The sequence below is a fragment of the Lepidochelys kempii genome, chromosome 9 (genome assembly GCF_965140285.1).
Source record: "Lepidochelys kempii isolate rLepKem1 chromosome 9, rLepKem1.hap1, whole genome shotgun sequence".
Lineage (NCBI taxonomy): Eukaryota > Metazoa > Chordata > Testudines > Cheloniidae > Lepidochelys > Lepidochelys kempii.
The window spans coordinates 76,068,227-76,093,506 of NC_136388.1; the positions used below are offsets into that span (position 1 = coordinate 76,068,227).

At 39.3% G+C, this 25,280-nt stretch overlaps 1 protein-coding gene across 1 annotated transcript; it reads right to left on the minus strand.

Annotated features, from left to right (window-relative positions):
* Positions 1 to 24,975, minus strand: TENT5D (terminal nucleotidyltransferase 5D). Its single transcript, XM_073360934.2, has 3 exons — positions 24,696 to 24,975; positions 14,010 to 14,133; positions 1 to 6,276 (listed from the first exon to the last, which is right to left on the minus strand). The coding sequence occupies exon 3, from the start codon at positions 6,255 to 6,257 to the stop codon at positions 5,082 to 5,084; it is 1,176 nt and encodes a 391-aa protein (XP_073217035.1). The 5' UTR covers positions 6,258 to 6,276; positions 14,010 to 14,133; positions 24,696 to 24,975; the 3' UTR covers positions 1 to 5,081.
* Between the last annotated feature and the right edge of the window lie 305 nt (positions 24,976 to 25,280).

Consider the following 25,280-nt stretch of genomic DNA (forward strand, 5'->3'; position numbering starts at 1 on the left):
GACAAATGTGGTACTTTAGGGCCTGTTAGTCTGTACATGCAACTCATTTAAATCAATGGTAATTCTGAGTGTGGATCAATGGCAAAATTGGGTTTGTGGTTTATTGACCTAAGAAACCATAATGGCATTTTTTAGCTGTAATATGTCAATCTCACTGCCATGCATCCACTCCACACTGAGGTGTCTTCATGCTAAAGGTGACATTTTTGTACAAAATAATGAATGTCTCTTTACAAGCAAACCATGCATCTAGAATAAACAGAAGGTTGTTTTTAATGCTCTTTCCCCTGATACCCAAAGGCACTCATCAACACCGTGGACTCATAACCTACAAATCTGTGTGATTAGTACAAATTTTTAGTATTACAATAGTTTTTCAACAACTTCAGATGGCACATTACATGAAATACTTCCTCACTGTAACAGTTTGTTTCTGGATACTAATCTATTAGTAGAAAAACACACTGACCAAACAAGAAATCATCTGTAGGAATTCTGGGCGCATTGATCTGCCTAAACTGTTTTTGCTGTTCTTTTCTCAGGAATATTTCTATATACAAATGTGCCTGATTCACCAGTGTGTTACTCCAGTTATGTGTTGGTGTAACTCCATTCAGCAGGGGCAGAAGCTTCCTGTAAATGGAGGGTATGTGTTTGTGGAGAGCTAGGAGGGGGAGCATGGGGAGATACTGAGAATGGTAGGGGAGGGAATCTTAGACCAGGCTGGGAACGACAATCCCATTCCAGCCCCTCTGGGTCCCATTCCCTGCCCCCCAGCACAATTGCAGGCACAGTGGCAGCTGCTCCAGCCCCTCTGGGGTGCTGCTGTTGCCTCTGCTCACCACCTCCCTGGGTAGGAACGAGTTTATATGGGAGCTAGTCCCCTTCCCCACTGATTCTGCCACCCCGTCTCCACTGATGTCAATAGATTTACACATGTGTGAACCTGGAATAATTCAGTGGCAAATCAGACCAATTAGTTTTACTTTTTACACATTTGTAGGATCAATGTAACACAACAGACAACATAACATCATAACAGAGAACAATTTCACACCTTTTTATCCATCACAAAAAACCTTGTAATGTGTTGAGCATAAAGCTCACAAATTACAATTTAAACAAAATACCAGAACATATATGCTTCAAATGGACCTTTTACAATTTAACACAAAATTCAAATGACATTTTTTAAGAAAGCACTTAAAACCTTTACACTTATGTGCTGACATTAGGTTACTTGAAGCTGTAAACTTTGAGAAGTTTTTAGTATGATTAAATAAAATCAGCATTACAATTTCCAGTCATCATTATAATTATTAAACAGATTGCAACATTGTAACAAGAAATAATGTAAACATGTAGCTCAGGATACTGGTACTGAAAAAAGTCTCTTAGAATTAACTCTGTAGAGATTTTTATGTGCACATTGTAAAATAGATAAGAACTGGAGAAGAAGTTACAGTATAGTATCTTTCAGGTTGATGTCAACGTTTTCAAGCAGCAGTCTAAAAATATCACATCCCTGTTTTAAATTAATTTACAGAATCAGTACTACCTTTAAAAAAAATCTCCAGGTCCATACCGCTGCTAAATATCAATGTAATTTATTCAATGAAATGTTTAAAAAGTTACATTTTGTAATTGTGTGCGTGTGTATATATCAAATTATTACCCTCCAATAACCTCCAAAATTGAAAGACTACCTCTAGGTAAGAAATACAAGACCTTTTCAATAAATTAAAAGGGATTAATTATACCTGAGACATTTTTGCATATTGGTGTCTTTGTACATTTACCTGTAGGTACTATAGTACGTCCTTTATGTTCTCTTGGAGCCTGAAACAAAGCCCATTGAAGTCAATTTAACTAATGCCATTAATTTGAATAGGCTTTGGTCCAGGAACTCAATTTTATAATCTGGATGAATTTATAAACAGAAATGTGTCAGAATTAAAAAAAATAAATCTGAGCCGTTGTTATGTGATTGCTTTATGCACATCCTCAGCTATTTCATTATAGGCTGTACTTTTCACAATGAGATCTCCACTACTCAAATAAGTATTATAATCCTACTAGACACAGACGTCACATTTATGATGCATCTGCTTGTTAGTAAAAACTGCTAACAGTCTGAAATGTTTCCCCAGTTAATGGTGGGTTGGGTTTGCATGGGCTGTAAGAAACCTCTCCTTCTTGGCAGACCTTTTTTCTGGTTCTTCAGAAGGTCACAACATTTCTCCACAAAATTCTCGTAACGGCCAAGGAGGTTTGAGGGTTTCTTGATAAGTTAGTGTAACATTATCATGCTAAGACCCCCAGTCCTGCAATCACCTACACATGTGGACTGATATTTCAGAAGAACCCAAGGAAAGGGGTCCAACTCCCATTGAAATTCCATGCGATTTACATGGCTAACTCTTTTCGACTTTGAAAATCCCAGCTGTGCCTAACATTACCCTTGTGAGTGGTCACACTGAAGTTAATGACACTATAAATGTGCTGAAAGTTAAAGCCTGACCATAAGTATTATCAGGGTCATGTCTAAATGAGTTTACATGGGGTTATATGGTGCTGTTTATTTTGGTGAAAAGCAGAATAAAATTACAGATTCAATATTTTATCTAGCGGAATCAATAAAAATTTACTACACCAGTATGTGGATTACCTGGTGTTTTACTGGGGGAAATTTTCTGGAAGTGCTTAAGTGCCATATAGCCTTACCAAATACAATAAGATAGAAATTTAAATTGCCAATTTTATTAAGTACAGTTTACACAAGTGACGGGATAAGAAATCTATGAGCATAGTGGGGGAAGTGAAATGAAATGCGCCCTGAGACAAGCAACAGGGCATATTTGATAAATCAAGAAAAGAAACAGATAATGTATTCATGATGGAGATCACATGATTAATTTGCCTCTAAGTGGATTATTGCACCCTTCTTCCTTTGCACGATCATTTCACATATATCATTCCATATTATTGAGTAGTTTTTATATTGCTCTACATTATACAGAAAGAGGCTAGCCCAAGTGCTGAGATTCAGCAAAATCTTGTTTAAAAAACAGCTGTTTATGTTCTACTTTACAGACATTTTAGTGTCAGTAAGCAGAGTTACATTTCATTGGCAAGCAAATGATTATAGATTTTAGAAAATATAAACTTGGAAATGTTTGAGTTAACATACCAATACGTAGCATATTTCTATGTAAAATAAATCAAACATTTTGCACACAGGAGATATTTTTCTAAGACCTGGGAGTTGTCTGTATACAAGTAAAATATAGTCAACACTTTAAAATATAATGGTCAGCCAACGTGGCATGATGTGAAATGATGCTACATCCTGTAACATCATGAGCTTTTGATACGGTGGAGTGACATATGAAGCATCAGAAATAAGAAAACCTGATGTTGACTAACAGCGTTAACTTTGTAACAGTATCCACTCTAAATGTTTTTGTAATTAGTGATTTTTTTTTTCAATTCCTGCTCCTGCTTCCACTTGAGTCATTGGCAAAATTCAGTTAGTTTCACTGAGAACAGGATCAGGTTAATTAGCCCCAATGCTGCGCACCATGAAGTGAATGGCAAAACTCCCATTTACCTCACTGGTGCAGGATCAGACCCATTGTAAGTATACGATACATTATATAACCCACGGGTGGAGTTCCAACAGCATATGTTTCAGCTTTCCATATATATATATGGAAGATAGATAGAAATTTAAATTTTCTTTGTTTTCTTTATTGTTTCTTTCTTTTTTTTTTCAGGAGCTATCCAGCATGACCAATTCTAGAATGCACTACAGCTTTCATGGAACAATTGGTGCTAGGAGGCACTTAAGTGACATGTTTAAAACTTATCTTTGGTAAACACACACACAAAAACTTGCAACTAATGTTTTATTTCCTGATCATGAACGAGATTTTAATTTGCTATTAGTATATGTGCACGCACATCTATATGTATACAGGACATTTCTAGTATAAAATGTCATATCAAATGCAAGAACTAAGAACACTTTTTTAAAATCACTTCAAAATGACAGTACTGTTCTGGTGGGGTTTTGTTTGTTTGTTTTCATTATTACCATACATATTTACGCTTACTTTTTTTTCCCTGGTCAGTATCAAATATGTATAGAAAGAAAGCTTCCACATGCTGAATGTTCAATTTCTTCCTCATGCTTTTAATATACTTTTCATAACTAACTGCAGAATAATTAAATCACCTTATACAATCTTCACTATCTGTAGTTCAGACTCAGGGCCCAATGCTGCATTACATGCACACTCAAATTTCCTACTGAAATCAATGGGTGCACAAGAAATACAGGATAGGGCTGCAATTTGGATTGATCCTGCAAGGTGCTGAGCACTCTGGTGAAGGATCTCAACTGCTAATGTCCTTAATGAGAAGTGTTCAACATCTTGCAGAATGAAGCCCATAGAGAAACACTTAACCTATGAGGGTATTTCATCATTTCAGTCAATCAATGCAAATTCCAAAAATGATTTTACAGTCTGCATTGCAAAATAGACTGTAGCAGAGTTATATGAGTGAAACTGAGGAACAAATTTGGCCCTGTAGGTTCAATATATCCATAATATCAATGTTTTCTAAATCTATCATCTTTAAATCAGGTGTTTCTACTGAACAACTTTAAGTTCTGTATCTTAGTGGCATATTTTTTCCAGCTGCACTATTTAAGTTATGCTAATGAATGGTTTAGAACCTAGAACAATTGTGCATGGCACTTTGTACAATTAGAATTGTTAATATCTTTCTCTTTTTGGCCAAAAGGGATAGACAGCTCAGTCACAGAGTATATCTGCTTTAAGAACATAAACGGTTCTTATGACGGTCATCATGAACTTGTTGAATAATGGCCAGTGATTTTACATATACATAAATTATTTCATGATGTGCTTACTGATGGTTTCAGCCCTGACTGATCAAAGACCATTGGCAATCTGCACAAAAAATGAAATTGAGTGATGTAATACTTGCTGTAACGAGGCCTTTATTTTGGACAAGTGCGGGAGCGGGGTGGGCAGTGAAGAGGCTAACTTTTACTAAACCATTCCACTTTGCATTTGTATATGAAATGGATATGGCTGATAGATGATAGGTGGCTGTCCATGAGCAACATAGTAATTGCTGAAGTTCCTGTCACTGATATATGGAGCGGGCTGATAGTAGCATGTTACGTTGGCTGCATTGGGGATGATGTTTTGTTCTCCAAGTACTTTTAAAGCGAGAATTGTAATCATGTTTAGAGTTTGTCGTCGTTCATGTCCCATGAGACAGACTGTGCTCTCATTTACAACTCCACGCAGAGTCATCAGGTAGTCATACTTGCTCTTTTCTTCCCCAATGAAATGGTTGCGCAAATATGACTCAATTTTCCTTTGCTGCTCAGCCACATCAGGAAAATCAATGAAGAATCTGGAACACATATAACGTTCTAAAGATTTAATTTCAGCCTCATCTGCTGGCTTAAAGTCACGAACCAGAAGGTTGCTGTATTTCAGAAGGCCTCCACCTCTGATTTCTTCAGGGTTCCTTGTGGAAATAAGTTTGTATTTTAAATGGTCCATTGCCTCATTGAAGTCTCCATACATGCTCTCTGCAATAATGGTGGGATGTAAGTCTTCTCTCAATTCACATTCCGTATCACTGTAAACATTTAACATGGAGTCCAGTATTATTTGAAAGGAGTCAACGCTAAATTCAAACTGTCGTCTGAGTGAGTTTACAAATTTTAGTTCTACATTCTTCCCACTGTTGTTTGACAATGAGATGAGGCTCCAGCGGTCATGATCAGTGGACACTTTGACCATCTTTTGCACATATGCATCCTTCATAGTCTGAGCAGTGATCTTTTCTTTATTGACACATTTTGGTAAAAAGTCCAGTAGGCAATTCAGAACTGCCTCCTTAACAACCTGAAATTCTTGTTCACTTGGTAGTTCAACACCAAAAATGATGTCCAGGTCTTTGTAGCTAGTTCCATTCTGTTTCACAAGGATGTGACTAGCTGTTGAACCATTCAGGCGGATGTCTCTAACAGTGATTTGCTTCTCAGTAAGCTGCTCCTTTACGACATGAATGATATCCTTTGGCTTTACCTCTAGTGTTGGAAAATTTCCTCTTCCATGAATGGGTATTACCTCAGTTAATACTTGATCCAGTATTTTTATCTGATCCCAAGTGAGACTACTGAATCTGTGATCTAAATCCTCAGTCATTGTGAAGTCAGTTGGTTAACTAGGAAAAAACAACGGAAATATTAAGAGGAAAACATTAGGGACACACAAAAGCCTGTCATATGCCATGACAAACACACATCTTACCTGTAGAAGGCACAATGAGAAAGTAATACATTTTACATTGAGCTATATCGTGAGCTGGATATCTGACTAAACCATTGCATTTTCATTGGCCATATTTGAATTTGGATTTTCTCAAGGTTTAACCCTATCCAATAACATTATATTATTGTTTAGTCCAAAATACTCTGAAGTAAATTTAGGAAACAGTATATGTTTCAGTGCAAAACCACTCACAGATTAACAATGTGAGCTTCCTGGTTGTTACAATTAAATTCAGTACAGTTTTCAACCTCCAGAATTAAATGGGCAAGTTCAGTTCTGTAGTCCTGAATAAAAAGCATCCATATACACATGGAACTGCTGAAGTGAATTATTTAACAAAAACAGAAATAATGCAAAATATTGATCTTCATGTATCTACCTCAGTATTTCTAATGCATTTGTTGCTGTAGTCTTCTAAATGCAAGGGTGCACAGCATCTCATATTTTTTCTTTTCTTTCATTATGGCTTAAGAGCTGGATGCTGAGGAATCTCTGGGCAAGTCTATCTGACCTATCTAAATAACTGTCTGGCAGCACTGTGCAGACCTTGCAAGTTCTGGTTCGCAGATAATGAACCCACCTCTGGTTTGCATTGAGGTTTGGGTGCCATTAAGTAGAACCTTTCTGGAAGCCTCTCAAGTCAGTCTCCAATATTTGTGACTGGAAATCAGTATAAAAGGCACTGGGTGAAATCATGACTTTAGCAAACTTAATTTTTATTTTTTTTTAAATTTTTTCTTTTACATCTTTATATTAAGATAAGCAGGCAGTTAGACCAGTCTGTGGATTAATTGGTTTAGGATTATAATTCACAAAAGTTGAAAAAAACAAAACAAAATGTTGTGCTTAAGATACTGCTAACTGAACATGTCCAAAACATTATTTTCATGAAGTTTCATAATGGGTTTTATGTAATTAAATACTCTCATTTTGAGAGGGTAAGTATGTACACTACAAATGTAATTAAACACAGTTACACAATTAGATAATTAGGTGTAATTATAGTAATTACATAAGTAGTGAAGAACTGCATTCAAGAAACTACAAAGTGAAAAAAATTCACAGTTGAGTGTTAGACTTCCAATATGTAAGGAGAGAGTCACTATCTTAACATTACCAATTACTAACTGAAATATTATTATTACTGAGTGGAAAATACTCTCCACATTTCTAACCTTTTCCCCCAGAATCTATTACTCCGCTACTAAATAAATAACTAATGCCATTTTGTGATGTTTCCCCTGTTGCCTGCCTAAGCCTCCTCAACTCCTCTGCAGCAGTTAACCACCAAAAATGTACTTAGTAAAGGAGTTTTATTGCTGAAACGCTATCAATCTTCTCCCTTAAAGGTCATACCATTTTTCATCACTCTTCCATAACTCCCATCATAACTCATGCATTGATACTGTGATTTGTTGATAACTTTTCAATTAAACTCAATGTTTGGGCTCTGACTCAGTGTGTTGAGTCTGAAGCTGCATATTGAGGCTGTGTTTGCTCTGACTCACTGGGTGATGGAAAGATGGATGGACCCTCCTGCACAGCCCAAGAGAAGATGCGATCTTTTGTTAATATGCTCACTCATGAGACTATCCAAATATTCAGGAATGAGCACTAGAAATTCCCCACCATGTGAGAGCTTGTTGCTCAGACATCTTATGGACATAGGTTTAGATAAGTACTAAAAATTGGCTTTGGTTAGTGGAAGCTATTGTATTTTCCTGTACATGCAATGTAATTTTTACTCCTATACTGCACAAGCAGTTGAAGTCTTGTTTTTAGAATACACTGCCCTTGGTTTTGTGGATGATTAGCTTGTATAGGTTTATGTTAAACTGAAGATATTCATATTTTGAAATTTGTTCCTTAAATTGTGTCAGCTGTTTATAATTATAATCAGTAATAAATGAGTTTAATGTGACTACTTTCAAAACACATTACTGCAACACAATAGAATGATAAGGAAGACAACCCTTACAATATACCTGAGCACTATATATAAACAAAACTGATGTTTCTTGTTGGCAGTGTAATTAATCAAACTTCTTCTAAAAGTAAAATACCAAATTCCTTCATTACAATGACTTTTGGATTAGTAGGTGTTCATTGTAACATGGATATTTTATTAAGTTGATACATTAAAATGTTGGAGCTTAGAACCAAAAGGTCACTATTAAATAACAGACAGGAAGACTTTAAAGTGTAGCTATAAAGATTTTGTAAAAGACAAAGAATGTTTTACCATTATACTAAAAAGAAAAGGAGTACTTGTGGCACCTTAGAGACTAACCAATTTATTTGAGCATAAGCTTTTGTGAGCTACAGCTCACTTCATTGGATGCATACTGTGGAAAGTGTAGAAGATCTTTTTATACACACAAAGCATGAAAAAATACCTCCCCTCCACCACACTCTCCTGCTGGTAATAGTTTATCTAAAGTGACCACTCTCCTTACAATGTGTATGATAATCAAGGTGGTCCATTTCCAGCACAAATCCAGGGTTTAACAAGAACGTCTGAGGGGGGGTGGGGGGTAGGAAAAAACAAGGGGAAATAGGTTACCTTGCATAATGACTTAGCCACTCCCAGTCTCTATTCAAGCCTAAGTTAATTGTATCCAATTTGCAAATGAATTCCAATTCAGCAGTCTCTCGCTGGAGTCTGGATTCGAAGTTTTTTTGTTGTAATATTGCAACTTTCATGTCTGTAATCGCGTGACCAGAGAGATTGAAGTGTTCTCCAACTGGTTTATGAATGTTATAATTCTTGACATCTGATTTGTGTCCATTTATTCTTTTACGTAGAGACTGTCCAGTTTGACCTTCAGCCCCCAACTAAAACCCCTCCAATGCATTATTAAGGATCTACAACCTATCCTGAAGGGTGACCCAACACTCTCACAAATCTTGGGAGACAGGCCAGTCCTTGCCTACAGACAGCCCCCCAACCTGAAGCCAATACTCACCAGCAACCACATACCACACAACAGAACCACTAACCCAGGAACCTATCCTTGCAACAAAGCCCGTTGCCAACTGTGCCCACATATCTATTCAGGGGACACCATCACAGGGCCTAATAACATCAGCCACACTATCAGAGGCTCGTTCACCTGCACATCCACCAATGTGATATATGCCATCATGTGCCAGCAATGCCCCTCTGCCATGTACATTGGTCAAACTGGACAGTCTCTATGTAAAAGAATAAATGGACACAAATCAGATGTCAAGAATTATAACATTCATAAACCAGTTGGAGAACACTTCAATCTCTCTGGTCATGCGATTACAGACATGAAAATTGCGATATTACAACAAAAAAACTTCAAATCCAGACTCCAGCGAGAGACTGCTGAATTGGAATTCATTTGCAAATTGGATACAATTAACTTAGGCTTGAATAGAGACAGGGAGTGGCTAAGTCATTATGCAAGGTAACCTATTTCCCCTTGTTTTTTCCTACCCCCCACCCCCCCTCAGACGTTCTTGTTAAACCCTGGATTTGTGCTGGAAATGGCCCACCTTGATTATCATACACATTGTAAGGAGAGTGGTCACTTTAGATAAGCTATTACCAACAGGAGAGTGGGTTTGTGTTTGTGTGCGTGTGTGTGTGGGGGGGCACCTGGATTTGTGCTGGAAATGGCCCAACTTGATTATCATACACATTGTAAGGAGAGTGGTCACTTTAGATAAGCTATTACCAGCAGGAGAGTGTGGTGGAGGGGAGGTATTTTTTCATGCTTTGTGTGTATAAAAAGATCTTCTACACTTTCCACAGTATGCATCCAATGAAGTGAGCTGTAGCTCACAAAAGCTTATGCTCAAATAAATTGGTTAGTCTCTAAGGTGCCACAAGTACTCTTTTTCTTTTTGCGAATACAGATTAACACGGCTGTTACTCTGTTACCATTATACTGGTAAGTACAATATTTTAATTTTTTTTAACATACAGTATTCCAGTTCATCCAGGTATAACAGCTGGCAATGTTCTGTGGGTAACAAATAACCTCGAAACCTTCCCCCAAAGAGGAAAACTTAACTGACACGTAAGCAGTGAGTAATCCTATTGACTTCAGTGGGGCTATGCACATATTTAAAGTTAAGCATGTGTGTAAATGCTTGCGTGATTAGGTCCTTATAGAAGAAAGCACAAAGCACTTTTGCTTAGAGAACTTTGTTTCTTAAATTCCGTTTAAGGTGAAGAAAGGGACTTGACTGACTTTAAAAAATGGACTGGTTATTTGAAGCTCATCCTCTGGGTGCATATGAAATATGAGCTGTTTGACTAGCTCTGTAATGGAAAGCAGTAGCTTTATTGAGGATGTCTGACAACTGAACAAGCACATCACTGATGGATCAAGAGATAAGCCTCTCCACTGATAAGGAAAATCCTCCCATTTTCTTTCGGGAAAACAAAGATCAGCAAATTGTAATGATGTTATTGTAACATTTCCTTGCTTCATTTTATTTTCTAATCCACAGTGACAGCACATGAATATTGATGTGTATTTTCTTCCCCTCTCTTCAGTTATATACAATCTATATATTTGAAAAATTTCAGGTAACTTGTAAACTTAGGTACAGTTTTGGGTGGTTGCTAAAGCATTTATTTTTATTTTTAATATTGCTTGTAAGGGGCCCCAATTCAGCAAGCTATCTAAGCACATACGTAACTTTAAATGTGTGATCAGTCCTATTTAAATCAGTGGAACTAGTCATATGCTTCATGTTTTAAGCACTTGCTTAAATACCTCGCTAAATCAGGACCTAAATAGGTCAGTATTTTGTTTGTTTTCTTAAACTGATGCTGAAAAGACTTTTTTCATGTGTTAGACTCAATCCCATAGTCCTCACACAGCCCAAACTTCCCCTTAGTTTAGTGTGACATATATAGATTCGTAGATTCCAAGGCCAGAAGGGACCATTCTAATCTTGTCTGACCTCCTGTGTAGATAAACGCTGTACACCTGTATGAGTTTAGGGTAGACAGTATTCAACATGAATACTAAAGAAATTGCCCTTCTTCATATTCATTCCCTATGTGGCTATCATTGCACATTTATAATATTTACTAAAATCTGTTATAATGAAAACTGTGATCCTCCCTCCACAATCCTTCTCAAATCCCAGTACCCTGGGCTGGATTTAAATTGTGTGACATCATAATTTCTTACATTCCCATCGGAAATATTTTAGATAGAAAATCTTATTTCAGTGGAGCAATACAAAAGGTCTTGTGAAATGCTGTCATGGATGAGAATTTCCAAATTCTAATAATATTTTTTACCCAGTTTGTAACTTTTAAGGAAGAGAGCTACATAGCCATCAGATTTCCACAGCCCTACATCTCTAGCTATCCCCTCCTGCACCATGACAAAGAATTTAACTTAGCAAAAATTTTCTGAATGTGAAAGCATCTCATATGTTTTACATTCAATATATTCCTCTTTTAAAAACTCTAGGTGAACAATGGAGGGCTACATGCTGACTAGAAGCATTACAGTGAAAGAAAGGAGTAGTCTTTGAATATTTGTGTTGGAGACGTTTAATTTTTCTCCCAAGTAAATGATTCAAGTTCTGGGCTATCCTTGAGTAGACAGCATAAATCATTCCAAGTGGTAAATGGTTTGTAATGTGGAAAAAATATTTCCAGGGGTGGGTATGAGACCTTCAAACACATTTCCACTAAGTGTATATTAAAGGCCTGATCTAAAGTCCATTGAAGTGAATGGATAAACCTCCATTGATTTCAATGAGCTTTGAATCAGGCCCCTGTTAGAGAATTTGCATTTAGTTCTACAGTGGCAAATAGTTAGTTCTACACTACATAGTCCTCAGGTACAAGCAAGTTCCACCAAAAAAATAGATATGGAAAAAGAAAAACTTGCTGACAAGCGGTGTCTACTTCATAAATTTCCAAAGAAATCTAGATATTTAAAATCTGGAGGACATTCTCTTCCGATTTCAGTCATGTTTTGACTATAAACTTTTTAACATCCTCTTTTTATATGATTTATCTTACTGTTTCAAAGTATTTTCAGGTGGTTTATAATATGCTAACATTTTCAAACAGAACACATCCAAAACAATTTTTGTAAAGATATGCTTGCTCTATTTTGATCTCCTAGCTTTTATCAACACTAAGTATACAAACAAGCACACTGAATATTTTGATGCTCCATTTATCTTTACTTTTTTTCTGCACTTGACACAAATCACTGTGAGACCTGTCATAGATTACATTAAAAAGTCTCATCAGCTACATTAATTAGCCTTGCTCTATTCTATAATATTGTGATTTTTTTCCTAGTTCTGTGTTTTGGTTCACCGTACACTGGCTATCTCCATAGCTAATAACTTCTGTGCCATTTTGTTTAACTGTATAGCTAATTTAAAGACACGTTTCTCCATTAGGTAGGAACCTTTCTTGAAGTAATCTGCATTGACTTCAGGAACTACACCAGCATTGGCAAGTATGCATTTCTATTCACAGCACAAGTGTGCATGAGCGAAGTTGAAGCAATAATGGGGCAGAGATGAGGCACTCCAAGTAGGGAAATCTTCTGACCAGCCCCAATATCATCTTGGTTTTCAAGATCTTTTCCATTAAGCTAATGTTAATGGATGCAGTGAGGAGATTATTTTCCTTCTTATCCTGAGATTATGCACGAGTTGCCATAAATCAGTACAGTTACCATCTAGTTACTCTGAAATAACAAACAGTAACTCCGGGCCATCTGTTCTCCTGTGAGAAAAGGTTGCATGGCACTGCAAGTAAACCTCAACAGGAACCAAGTACTTCAGGCTGTACTACAGCATATCACCTTCAAGGATAGAACAAGTGAGTATTCAAAAGAGGAACAGGAGCATAACCAAATAAAATGTGCCTCACCTTTCTCCCAACCAGATCAAAGCTATTGGAAAAGCAGCACTGTCATGCACACATGCACTTGCCCACGTACATCAGTTTCCAGAACTGTGAATCATAGGAGCAGTGGTAATATACCCTGGCACAAAGCTGTGGATTTGGGAAAGGGAATCCCAGAGCATAAGGTGAACAAAATCATACAAAATGCTGTCCAAAGGACTGAACAGGTGGTTGGCAGAAGGGGTTAACAGATGAGTAATGAGGAGCTTGCTTTGTGCATCCAGCACTAACTTGCAATTCATGTTGCTGGTTTCACACAGATTATTTCTTTTTTCCCCTCAATCTTTCTATCATGTCGCAGAACATTCTTTTTCAGCTGCATGCGGATCCACTTTCAGGTTACATATTGTATGCCATTATACCTAAGTAATCCCTTTCATGTAGTATAGTCGTTTTTCCGTTTAACTTCTTCCCTACATAGCATGCAGGGTACACCAACATATATGATTCCTGATAAAGAATGTGGCTTATAGCACAACTTTCTCTTGTAATGTAACATCTACTGCTAAGTTAAAAACTAAGGTAGAATGCCCAGCATTAGATCTACTTTTGGCTATGATCATTTCTATTAACTTATAATGACACTTACTACATTATGTAAAGAAAAATACTTTTACTCTTGAATGCATACTACAGGCTCACTAAATTATGGTACCATGTTTCCAGGAGAATGGAAACAAATAGAGACTTACTGTGGTAGGAATATTGCCAATCATGTACTTCAGTAGAGTTAATAAGATGACTCACTGGGTCCTTTGGTAAAAAATATGAATCGTCATCTTGTCACTGATAAAAACATGAACCACCCAGGGAAAGCTGCAGGAAAAAACAAACAATTACAGTCTTTTTTAGATTAAATGTTAACTACTAGTCACCTGCTGTACATAATAAATCATGCATTATGGCTTGACAGCGCTGCAATCATGACAATAGCCTTGTAAGTCATAAATGATAAGGTAAGAGCTATGAATGGGAAAATAGAGCAGTACTTAGAAAGAATTTGAGCTTCAGGTCATTCTTAATCCTCTGCCAGTGTATTTACTCAGGCAGTAACTTGCAAGGCATTAATATTTTACTATTTCTCCGAGGGATTAAAGAATTATTACTTATAAACAAATTAACAGAGACACTGTGGAATTATACAAGCGAAGAATTAGAACCAATAACAACCCCAGCAAAATTAAATATTTTCCTTTCACAAATGCAGAGCAGGTTGTGTACATTTTCCAAAGATGTCTGCGAATCACAGAGGGCTCTCATTCCCTTGGCAAGCCAGACAGCAACCAATTCATTTAAGACAAGCATAAATGGCACAAGTGGGAACTCCATGCAACTGCATGTGTTGCATGGACTTATGGCTAGCTCTGCATAAACTATAAGGAATTTTTATTAACACTATATATGTGTGATCACAAAAATGTACAATTTTTATATACAATTACAATTATATATACATATTTTATATACAATTACTATTTAACATTTATTATTATTTAACATTTGTATTACTGCAGCACTAAGGAGCCCTAGTCACAGACCAAGACCTCAGTGTCCTAGGTGTTGTATGTACACAGAACAAAAAGGTGGTCCATGCTCCCAAGAGCTTATTTCAAGAAACAGTGACAATCTGATCATTTTTAATCTTTCCTCCAACACTCAGTTATTCCAGCTATATATGTCCCAATGTGTATAAACTCTAAGAAACAGCAAGGACCCACAATCCATCACAAGAAGGGCTCTAGGGATTCTGTGATCCTGCAATCACAGAATTTATTCCTTTCCACAGAAGTATGAGCCACAATCTCCACTTTTATTTAAAAAAAATATTTGTTTCTAATCTTTATGATTGCAGAGAAAACCTTGAAAACATGAACTGAGTGTAAACTGAGGCAGTGATCGCTACCTGAGTCTGCAAAGAGCGCAAAATAATTGCTCTGAGAGGTGTGAGCTGCCTTATTAATTTCAATTAGGGCCTTGTGGGTTTTTCAAAGATGCCACAGAACTCAGATTTTGGCTGCAGAATATGCCAGTTAGCTGCAGTCAGGAGCCTGACATTTTGTTTTCTGTCTCCTTACCCTGGATCTGCCTGCAGCTCCCTTTTGCTCTCCAGCTCTTCACAATGGTCAGCTAATTACAGTGCACACTCCCTGTATTATTCCATGGAGCCTGGCAGCACAGAAAAGGAGCCAGAGCAGGAATCCAGTTTGCAGACAGAGAGTGAAAGAAGGCAGAAGTGTAGGCTGGCAGCTGCAGAAAAAACGCAGCAGCTGAGGCCCAGGGAGCCTAGGAGATGATGGTTACAAGCTCTCGCTATCCCTGGAAAATACCGTCTAGGAGTCCTGCTCAGAACCTCCTTTCCCTACCAACTCTGAGAGAGCAGAGTTGGTCAGTCCAACTAGAGAGCATAGCAAAATACCCATCCCCAAAAATAATCACTGTAAAAAATAAATGGAGAAATTTCACATCAATGAGTATTTTCAACAGTGAGGTGTGGCTGTGTGTTTGTGCAGGAATGAGAGATGATGGATATTTCATGATGATAGAACTGATATTGCACTAGAACTTTGGGGTTGCCATTGTGGCATGTAGGGAATATTCACAAGGTAGGACAGAGTTTTGCTATGAAACATGCAAATTTTCTTATTCTGTAGTATGCTCATAAAAGCAACATCTGAGGCTAAATGCTTAAGCTGTTCTTTGGATATTAATCTCAGTAGTGGTCTATTGCTGATTCATATGCTATTTTACACTAAAGATACACTATCTTTCTCTCTTAACTATTCTACACTCATATTGTTCCCAATATTTTTCAAAATTAATAAATATTCAAAAGCTGCCATAGGCAAAGTTTGGTTTTGTCATCTCAAAAAGAATACTTTTGATTCTTGAATACAAAATTTGGGCTGTGATTATAACAAAGTAGAGACACACGCATTTTAGACCTAATTCTAAAGTCCTGTATACATAACGATTGATAGAACATAGTGACAACGAAAATGGCCCAGTAGGTAAAACATGGGATTGGGTTTCTAGTGTTCTGTTCTCTGATCTACAATTGACCCACTGTGGGGCAGGTCACATGCAGTCAGTTTGTTAAGCTGCTAACTCTCCATGTCTGGGTATCCACTTTGAGATATGGTGGCACAGATTTTCAGAACTGTTAAGCACCTGCAGCTCCCATTAACTTCAGCTGGAGTTATGGCTGCTCATCCCGTCTGTCTCAAATTGAGTACCCAGAAATTGAGGCATTCAAAATCAGTGGCCGGTTTCAAAAATTCCGGCCTTTTATCTTTCTGTGCCTCAGTTTCTAAGTGCAACAATTGTATTTATTTCTTTGGATTAATACAAAGTAAAACCTATCCTTTCTCTCCAGCACCATGACTCAATTTAAAATTCACATATCAAAAATACCCATCAGTATGACTAATCTCCAGCAAACGCAGGCAAATTACAGACTGAAACAACCCTCCTTTTCCATCTATTAACCATCCTCATAATTATCTCTCCTTTTCAAGTGATTGGGGGGGTGGGGGGGAGGGATGTGAGCTTTGCAGTGTGCCCTGAATGTTATCAAATTTGGACTACTGAAGACAAAGGAGGGAGGAAGGTACAAAGCCAAGGGGCTTTGGATGAGATGTAAAACTAAGGACACAGCCACTTGAGATCCATAAAGGTATCCTAGTTGCGTTAAACATCTTGTTCTGTCTAAATTCTAATTTAGGAAGTTGCATTCTGCCTATCTAATTTCTCTTCACTTCCTATTCTAAGATCCACCCCAGAATTAGCTGCATTTCATGACAGAAGAAATAATCCCTGTGTATACTCTATGCATAGTGTGTGTAGGTTTTTTAAGCATTCTGGAATCCTTTGTGATGAAAGATGTAGTTTTTTTAAAAGTTAGTTCATTATCTATTTATCTATTCATTATCTATTAATTATTATAAAAGTTAGTTCATTAGTTCAATAGTGTCAAGTGGAGTGCCCCAGGGGTCGGTCCTGGGGCCGGTTTTGTTCAATATCTTCATAAATGATCTGGAGGATGGTGTGGATTGCACTCTCAGCAAATTTGCGGATGATACTAAACTGGGAGGAGTGGTAGATACACTGGAGGGCAGGGATAGGATGCAGAGGGACCTAGACAAATTGGAGGATTGGGCCAAAAGAAATCTGATGAGGTTCAATAAGGATAAGTGCAGGGTCCTGCACTTAGGTCGGAAGAACCCAATGCACAGCTACAGACTAGGGACCGAATGGCTAGGCAGCAGTTCTGCGGAAAAGGACCTGGGGTGACAGTGGACGAGAAGCTGGATATGAGTCAGCAGTGTGCCCTTGTTGCCAAGAAGGCCAATGGCATTTTGGGATGTATAAGTAGGGGCATAGCGAGCAGATCGAGGGACGTGATCGTCCCCCTCTATTCGACATTGGTGAGGCCTCATCTGGAGTACTGTGTCCAGTTTTGGGCCCCACACTACAAGAAGGATGTGGATAAATTGGAAAGAGTCCAGTGAAGGGCAACAAAAATGATTAGGGGTCTGGAACACATGACTTATGAGGAGAGGCTGAGGGAGCTGGGATTGTTTAGTCTGCGGAAGAGAAGAATGAGGGGGGATTTGATAGCTGCTTTCAACTACCTGAGAGGTGGTTCCAGAGAGGATGGTTCTAGACTATTCTCAGTGGTGGAAGAGGACAGGACAAGGAGTAATGGTCTCAAGTTGCAGTGGGGGAGGTTTAGGTTGGATATTAGGAAAAACTTTTTCACTAGGAGGGTGGTGAAACACTGGAATGCGTTGCCTAGGGAGGTGGTGGAATCTCCTTCCTTAGAAGTTTTTACGGTCAGGCTTGACAAAGCCCTGGCTGGGATGATTTAATTGGGGATGGGTCCTGCTTTTGAGCAGGGGGTTGGACTAGATGACCTACTGAGGTCCCTTCCAACCCTGATATTCTATGATATTCTGTCATTATTGCAACAACAAAACCACTGCTGTATAAAAGCATAACAACAACTGTTGTGTCTAATAAGCAGAAACTTATTTTATTCACCTTTAAAATATCTGTTCACATTGTGATGATTTCTCCTAGTGATAAAAATTATTTTACAAAATGTTGATGCTATTTAAATATATAACAAAACCATCTGAATGCTAAAGTAAGCTCACTTCAGACCACAGTGGGATGTCAACATATCTTTATTAAACAGAGCTTCTTTAATTTGGCTGTTACTGCTGTAACAAGCTTTTAATTTAAGTATTTTTGAAGATAATTTCAGAGCCCTAAAATAATGTAAGTCCTGGTACCTATAACAGGGTACATCTTGCATAACCGATTACTCATAAAATTAGTTTCCTGGTCATGGGTAAATTTACCTTCAGTTGTTTGGGATTTTTTATATAATACTATAATTACATACATACATATATATTTACATATAATTTATATATAATTACTAGAACTACTAATAAATTATGAATTCATGTTTATATTTTCCAAATTACAAACACTATTCCATGACTACAAAATGTAATACTGGACTTTCCTTTTAATGCTACATTTACTTTATAAGCTACATTTTTGAAGTGGACATAATACATGAAATATTTTACTAATTTAAGTATCTGCTGTACAAGAGTTTATTCTTAATTTTGCATCAGTAAAACTCCCCTACAGCACTTCACATAACATAGCTCTTTTATAATTAAAGAAGTCTCATTCAGCAAGAGAACAAGTTTTTTCTACAATTCTATAATAAAGTAAACTGCATCATTTCATTCAAATCATATCAGGAAGAAGGAACAATACCGCAACCACAAGATCATAGTATTGCTGTTTTTCCATGCTGAAAGAAGGATGAAATGTCACTGATGACGTTATTGCCACACTGCTGAAAGACAGTAAAACTGATGAACCAAGGAAAAATGTGAAGCCTAGAACAGATGTGTGTGTTCATCAGTTTCATGCTGCCATCAATAATGGATGTTGAATGCCATGCAGTTGATGACATCAACTTCTAAGATAGTGTTATTCAAGCTTCCTATCACCCAAATTTATAAAAAGAGGAATCACCATGGCATTTGGATGTCCAAAGGCCAGGCCCTGTATGCCAGGTACAGATGTAGAGAAAGAGAACAATGTAGAAAAAGATCAGCTAACATTGTCACTAACACTGTAATACTAGCTCTGCAGTATTGAACAGAAAAATCACAGCCTTTTGTTGATATTTGGTAGAAGAAACAGTGTCTGCAGCCAGATACTTTGAATAAAAACAACAATAATACTACTAAATTCTATTTTATCAGTGGAATTCCATTTATTGATATTCAATATTTGTAAATGCTAGTTTTACAGATATTTTATATGCTACGTTCTAGTTTTGTAGATCAGTGGCCTGTGGGTAAACTGCTGATACCCTGTGATAACTGATGTAAATAAACCTGTTTTTTCTTGAAAGGTCCCTGAATTTTTGTCTCCTATCCCTGCATTGATGCTTGCAATAGACCTTTGTGTAGTTACAAACTCATTCTGGCTAATGAAAAGGAGCCAGATTAAATACTGAGTAAAATATATGAAACATGAGAAAAAACAATAGACACAGCGAGGCGGGGGACAAACTCTGTTCGAACACCCATGCTGCTCCTTGGAAATCAGTGGGATTACATGGATCCTAAGAGCAGAATTTGGTCCAAAATTGTTCATGACCAAACATTTTACCATAATGCAACAGATCTGTCCCCTAGATCCTGTTCAACACCATAGAACCATGCATACATTTAGTTTGCCCATGGTGCAAGAGCCAAATTTGGCCCAATATTTGGTTCCAAATCCTATAAAGGCTCCATAGGCTTGATCCTGCACCATTAATCCACTGGAAAGTATACCATTGACTACAGCGGATTACCATTGACTTCAATGGGAGCATCAGCAAACCCCATATGCAGAACTCCTACCGAAGTCAATGGGAGTTCCACACACAGAAAGATAAAACAAATCAAACGAGAGAGTGTGTTTTGTTTTTGTTTTCCTTATATACTGCCTTTCATTTAACATTAGCCAAATCATACAGTCCTAATACAGGCAACACTTGTACAGGAGTTTTATTCTGAGTAAGAACTAGAAAACAGATCCTCTTTCTTTTTTGTTTTCCTTATTATGTATTGTGATAACATGCTTGAAATTCATAGAAGTTGTAGATGCTGAACTGTTCGGTTTCCATATACAATATATTTTAAATGGCAAACTGTTAATCAACACTGGAATTACAACAGATAATGTCACCTTTACACATGCTGACTATTGCTTCTCTCCACAAGTAGTCCCAATGGATTTAATGGGATCCGCAGAATAATGTAGTATTCAGCATGAGTGAGGGTGGCAGGGTATTACACAAAGTGTCTATTGACAACTTTCACTATACATCACCCCATTATGCCCAAAGACTGAAAAAACCTGAGGGCACAAATTCATTCTTTTGCTACATCCAGGCAGCTTCATTTATTTCAAAGGAGTTCCATGAGTATAGCTGAGAGCAGAATATGATCATCTTTCTGCCCTACTGAAAATCTAAAGTAATGTCTTTGAAACCAACAGAACTACTCCGGATTTACACCAGTGTAACTGAGGGCAGAATCTGTCCCCAGAACACAGATGTTGGAGGAAAGTAAGCACAGAGAATACTGAATGTCACTATTGTTGTGTGTAGGAACTAGAATTTTAATATCTTTTGAATATATTGATATAAATCCTGCTTGCCTTACACACAAATAAGTAAACTTTAAGGTAACTTTAATATGATTAATCAGGTGATTTGCTCCATTTTTGATGTCTGTAACACTACTTGGTATGTTACTTGTCCCTCTGTAATGGTTGGTCAGTAGTGGACATGAGCCTACTCTAGATACTCATGACTGGAGTTCCTTCTTAACTGAAGTAGTAGTCTTACTTTTAGCTTTGGAAGTTCTAGGTTCATTCCCCTGCCCATGAGGACAGTCATTACATTACTTTCATTTGTATCATTTGAATAATTGCTCTCCATACAGTATATAACACGGTATAATTTATGCCACTATGAGGCAACAAAACACAATGCACAGAAAAAAATTGCCTTTAGACACAGACCAGAGCAAGGATAGTGTGTGAGCTGCACCTGTGAGGCTTCATGCCTCAGATACACCCCTTTGAGGCAAAATTCCATCTCTGTGTCAAGGGGTAGTAATCTGATGCTGATATATATCAACAGGAAATTACAGAACTTGCCCACCATCACTCATGCTGTTTCAGCTGTGCTGGCCAGAAAATTGTGGGAAAATGTTGCCCAGGCTCCACCCAGTCACCCCGCCATACCTGCTCGGCATCCACTTAAGGCTTGGCTTGGTTTGGTTCAAAACGCCCTGAATTCAGTGCAAAGACTCCCAGTGACTTCAATGAGCTTTGTATCAGGCCCTTTCTTCTGTGTGCTAGCTAGGTACATAGTTTGGACAGCTACACAAGAGTGTAAGAGGTGGGGTTCTTATCCATCTGTATGGCATGTAGTCCAAATCACAATATGACTTTAAAGTTCAAGACCACACAGTTTAAATCTTAGTCAGGGAGTCCCCACCATCCATTCACTTTGATTTCTCATTCATTTTCTGAGTTAACAGTGATCCATGTCACTACTGACAACTACATTGTGTTTTTTTAAATCAGTCCTGAAAAACCTGTTCTTTGGAATAAAGCACAGAATACAAAGCATATGCTTGTTTAATAAACCATCTTCCTTATGATGGAATAATAAGCATGTTTAGTTTTAAGAGTTAAAAATGTACCATAAAGAGATGTATTGGCGGGGCTGGGCAGAAGGAGATAAGGAGTCCCAGTTTATTTTTTGTTGTTGTGAAGGAATTATGTAACAAATGTATAGCCCCCCTCTTTTTCTCATCACAGGTTGGTTGTGAGCCAATCTTGATTTCTGCAAATGCATTCCTTATTTAGAAGTCACCATCAGATAGTTTCTGTGAACAAATTGCAATCCATTGTCTGTCTGTCCAACGACAGACCCTGAGCTCCTTGGGGTAGGGACTTTTCTCTTTCTGAAAGGGCTTAACACATCACGAATGCTAAATAATTAATAACAACATTGGTTGCTATTTAAACTATTTGCAATTTATTTGTGCTGTGTGATTTATCACCTGAGTCACATGGTATGATTTCTACTTCCTAGTTGGATGGATAATGAACAGTGAACAGCACACTTCCAGTATGATTTTTTGGGGAAATTATCATTTGTGCCAAAATTCATAAAACTTTTGGGATTTATCCAAATGTTCACAAATAAACCACTACTAATGTGCAGTGAATGATAAATCCAAACTAATGGCAGCAAAGCAAATCTGCCACATTCATTCACAAAAATATTCATAATTCACTTTTTGTATTATTTAATCCGCAAAAGTGACACACACTAGGCCCCAAAGTCATGTGGTTACTCTGGATTTTACACTAGTGTAACTGAGATCAGAATCTGGTTCATAGGTTATAAGCTAATTTATCAGTTAAATTCACATCTACAACAGGATTATTTTTAAGTCTGACTTCTTAAATGTTACTATAAACTCAACTAGTATTCTATTCCTATTTAGAAGCACTGAGACACTAAAGTGACAGGAATCATATAAGTAGATAGTAGACAGACAAGGTGGGTGAGGTAATATCTTTGATTACACCAACTTCTGTTGGTAAAACAGACAAGCTTTGGAGCCCCACAGAGCTCTTCACAAGTAGCTTTTGTCTCTTAAACTAACTGAAGTTGTTCCAATCAAAGATATTACCTCACCCACCTTGTCTCTCTCGTATCTGGGGACCAACACTAGATTACAGATGAATGAGTTCTGGGCAAGTGATGATTCCTCTGGGCAAGCTGATGAATCTGGTTTTGAGTTAAAAACCAAAACCAAGAGACTGTACACACCATGACCAGGTAAGATCTAAACATCGTGTAAATAGCTGGGAGGCTGTTTGCACCCTCCTATCCAAAGGGGACTATCATTTCCTAAATTTTTAACTGTTGATCTCCTATTGTTTATGCCAGGTGCCAGCTTCAATTGGTTATGATTACAAAAAAAAATTTTTTAAATCAACAGATCCCTTGCTTTGCAGTGAAGAAAATTATTTTAACCAGTGATTTATTTGTGAAATCCTTAGTATGGAAGAAGTTACACAATGGTCTTGAAAGTAGAGACCAAAGCGAATAGCCTGTGGTAATATTTAAGCGAATGATCAAATACATCACTACAATATGGAGCTCGAAGGAAACATACTTCCTCGGGGCAGCGAAGTTATTGAACAATTAGATCTACAGAACAGTTTATGCTGAGCGTCGGGGGAGGAAGGTAAGAAATTTCACTTGCTGCTTCACTGCAAATAAACCAGTGGGCTCCCCATTGACCCCTATTCCTAATCCTCCCTTACCCCCAAAATAGAAAGTATAGAGGAATGAACCCAAACCAGCGGTGCACACTGTGTCTCCAGCTTGTGCAGGCAGGAGCTGGGGTGAGCAGCAGCCGGCACGAAGCAGCCGGCACGAAGCACCATTACCTGCTCTGCTGTCCTGCGTGCCATCTGCCCACAACCCCGCCCACTCTTGCGAAAGAAGGAAAAGCCCAAGGGTCCCTATGGCCCCAGAAGGCACCTGTAGTACAAAGTACGACTCGGGAATGCCAGGTGCACGGGAATCTATAACCTCAAAGGTAAAGGGACCCTATAGCAGCCAGGGAGCCTAGTGCACCACGGAGCCTATAGAGCTCAGGATCTCTTATCACGCAGGGAGCCGCACCCAGGGACGCTATAGCACCAGAGGGAGCCTATAGAGCTCAGGATCCCTCAGCACCCCAGGACTCTTCGAGCACCCAGGAACCCTATCGCACCAGAGAGAGCCTATAGAGCTCAGGACCCCTGAGCACCCAGGGACCCTGCAGCACCAGAGGGAGCCCACAGAGCTCAGGACCCCTGAGCACCCAGGGACCCTATAGGACCAGAGGGAGCCCACAGAGCTCAGGATCCCTCAGCACCCAGGGACCCTGCAGCACCAGAGGGAGCCCACAGAGCTCAGGATCCCTCAGCACCCAAGGACTCTTCGAGCACCCAGGGACCCTGCAGCACCAGAGGGAGCCCACAGAGCTCAGGATCCCTCAGCACCCAGGGACCCTGCAGCACCAGAGGGAGCCCACAGAGCTCAGGATCCCTCAGCACCCAGGGACCCTGCAGCACCAGAGGGAGCCCACAGAGCTCAGGATCCCTCAGCACCCAGGGACCCCCACGAGCACGCCGGGATCCTGTGAGATCAGCGTCCCCGCAGCGCTCACGGGCGCTACGGCACCGACACGCACGCGGCGGCCGCCGGGACTCACCGGGCTGGAAGCTGCGCCCCCTTCTCGCTCCGTCCTCTCTCCCTCTTCCTCCCCACGGTCCCCGGGCGAGGGAGGCTCGCCCCTCACCGCCCCGTCCGCGCCGCTCGGGGCTGGCTCAGCCTGCGCCGCGGAGGGCGCCCGGCGGGGAGAGACACGCACAGGCGCAGGGACCCGCCGTCCCCCAGCGCTGAAGCGGAGCCCGCGGGGGGAGAAGCGGAGAGTCGCCGAGCCCGAGCCGCCGCTGCTGTCCGCGGCCAGCCTGGTCCTGAAATGAGCCACCGCCCCCTCCCCCGGATCTGCCCTTGTAGCGTAAACCCGTGGCCATGGCAACCCGGCGTCACACAATTTAAGGTGGCGGGGACCTGCGCGTGCCAGGGCAGCCCCCGCTCGGCTGCCGCGCCCGGGCCCGCCCCCTGGCGCCGCCCAGCGCGAGCCCTCCGCCCGGCTCGGGCACCCCGCGCGCCCGCCTCTCGCGCCCCAGGGCGGGCTGCAGCGCTGAGCCCCTCAGCCCCCTCTCCCGAGCGCTGCCATGGCTAGCTCCGCGGGGTGGGGGCGGCTCTCGCGGGCATACTACGCGGCTGTTAC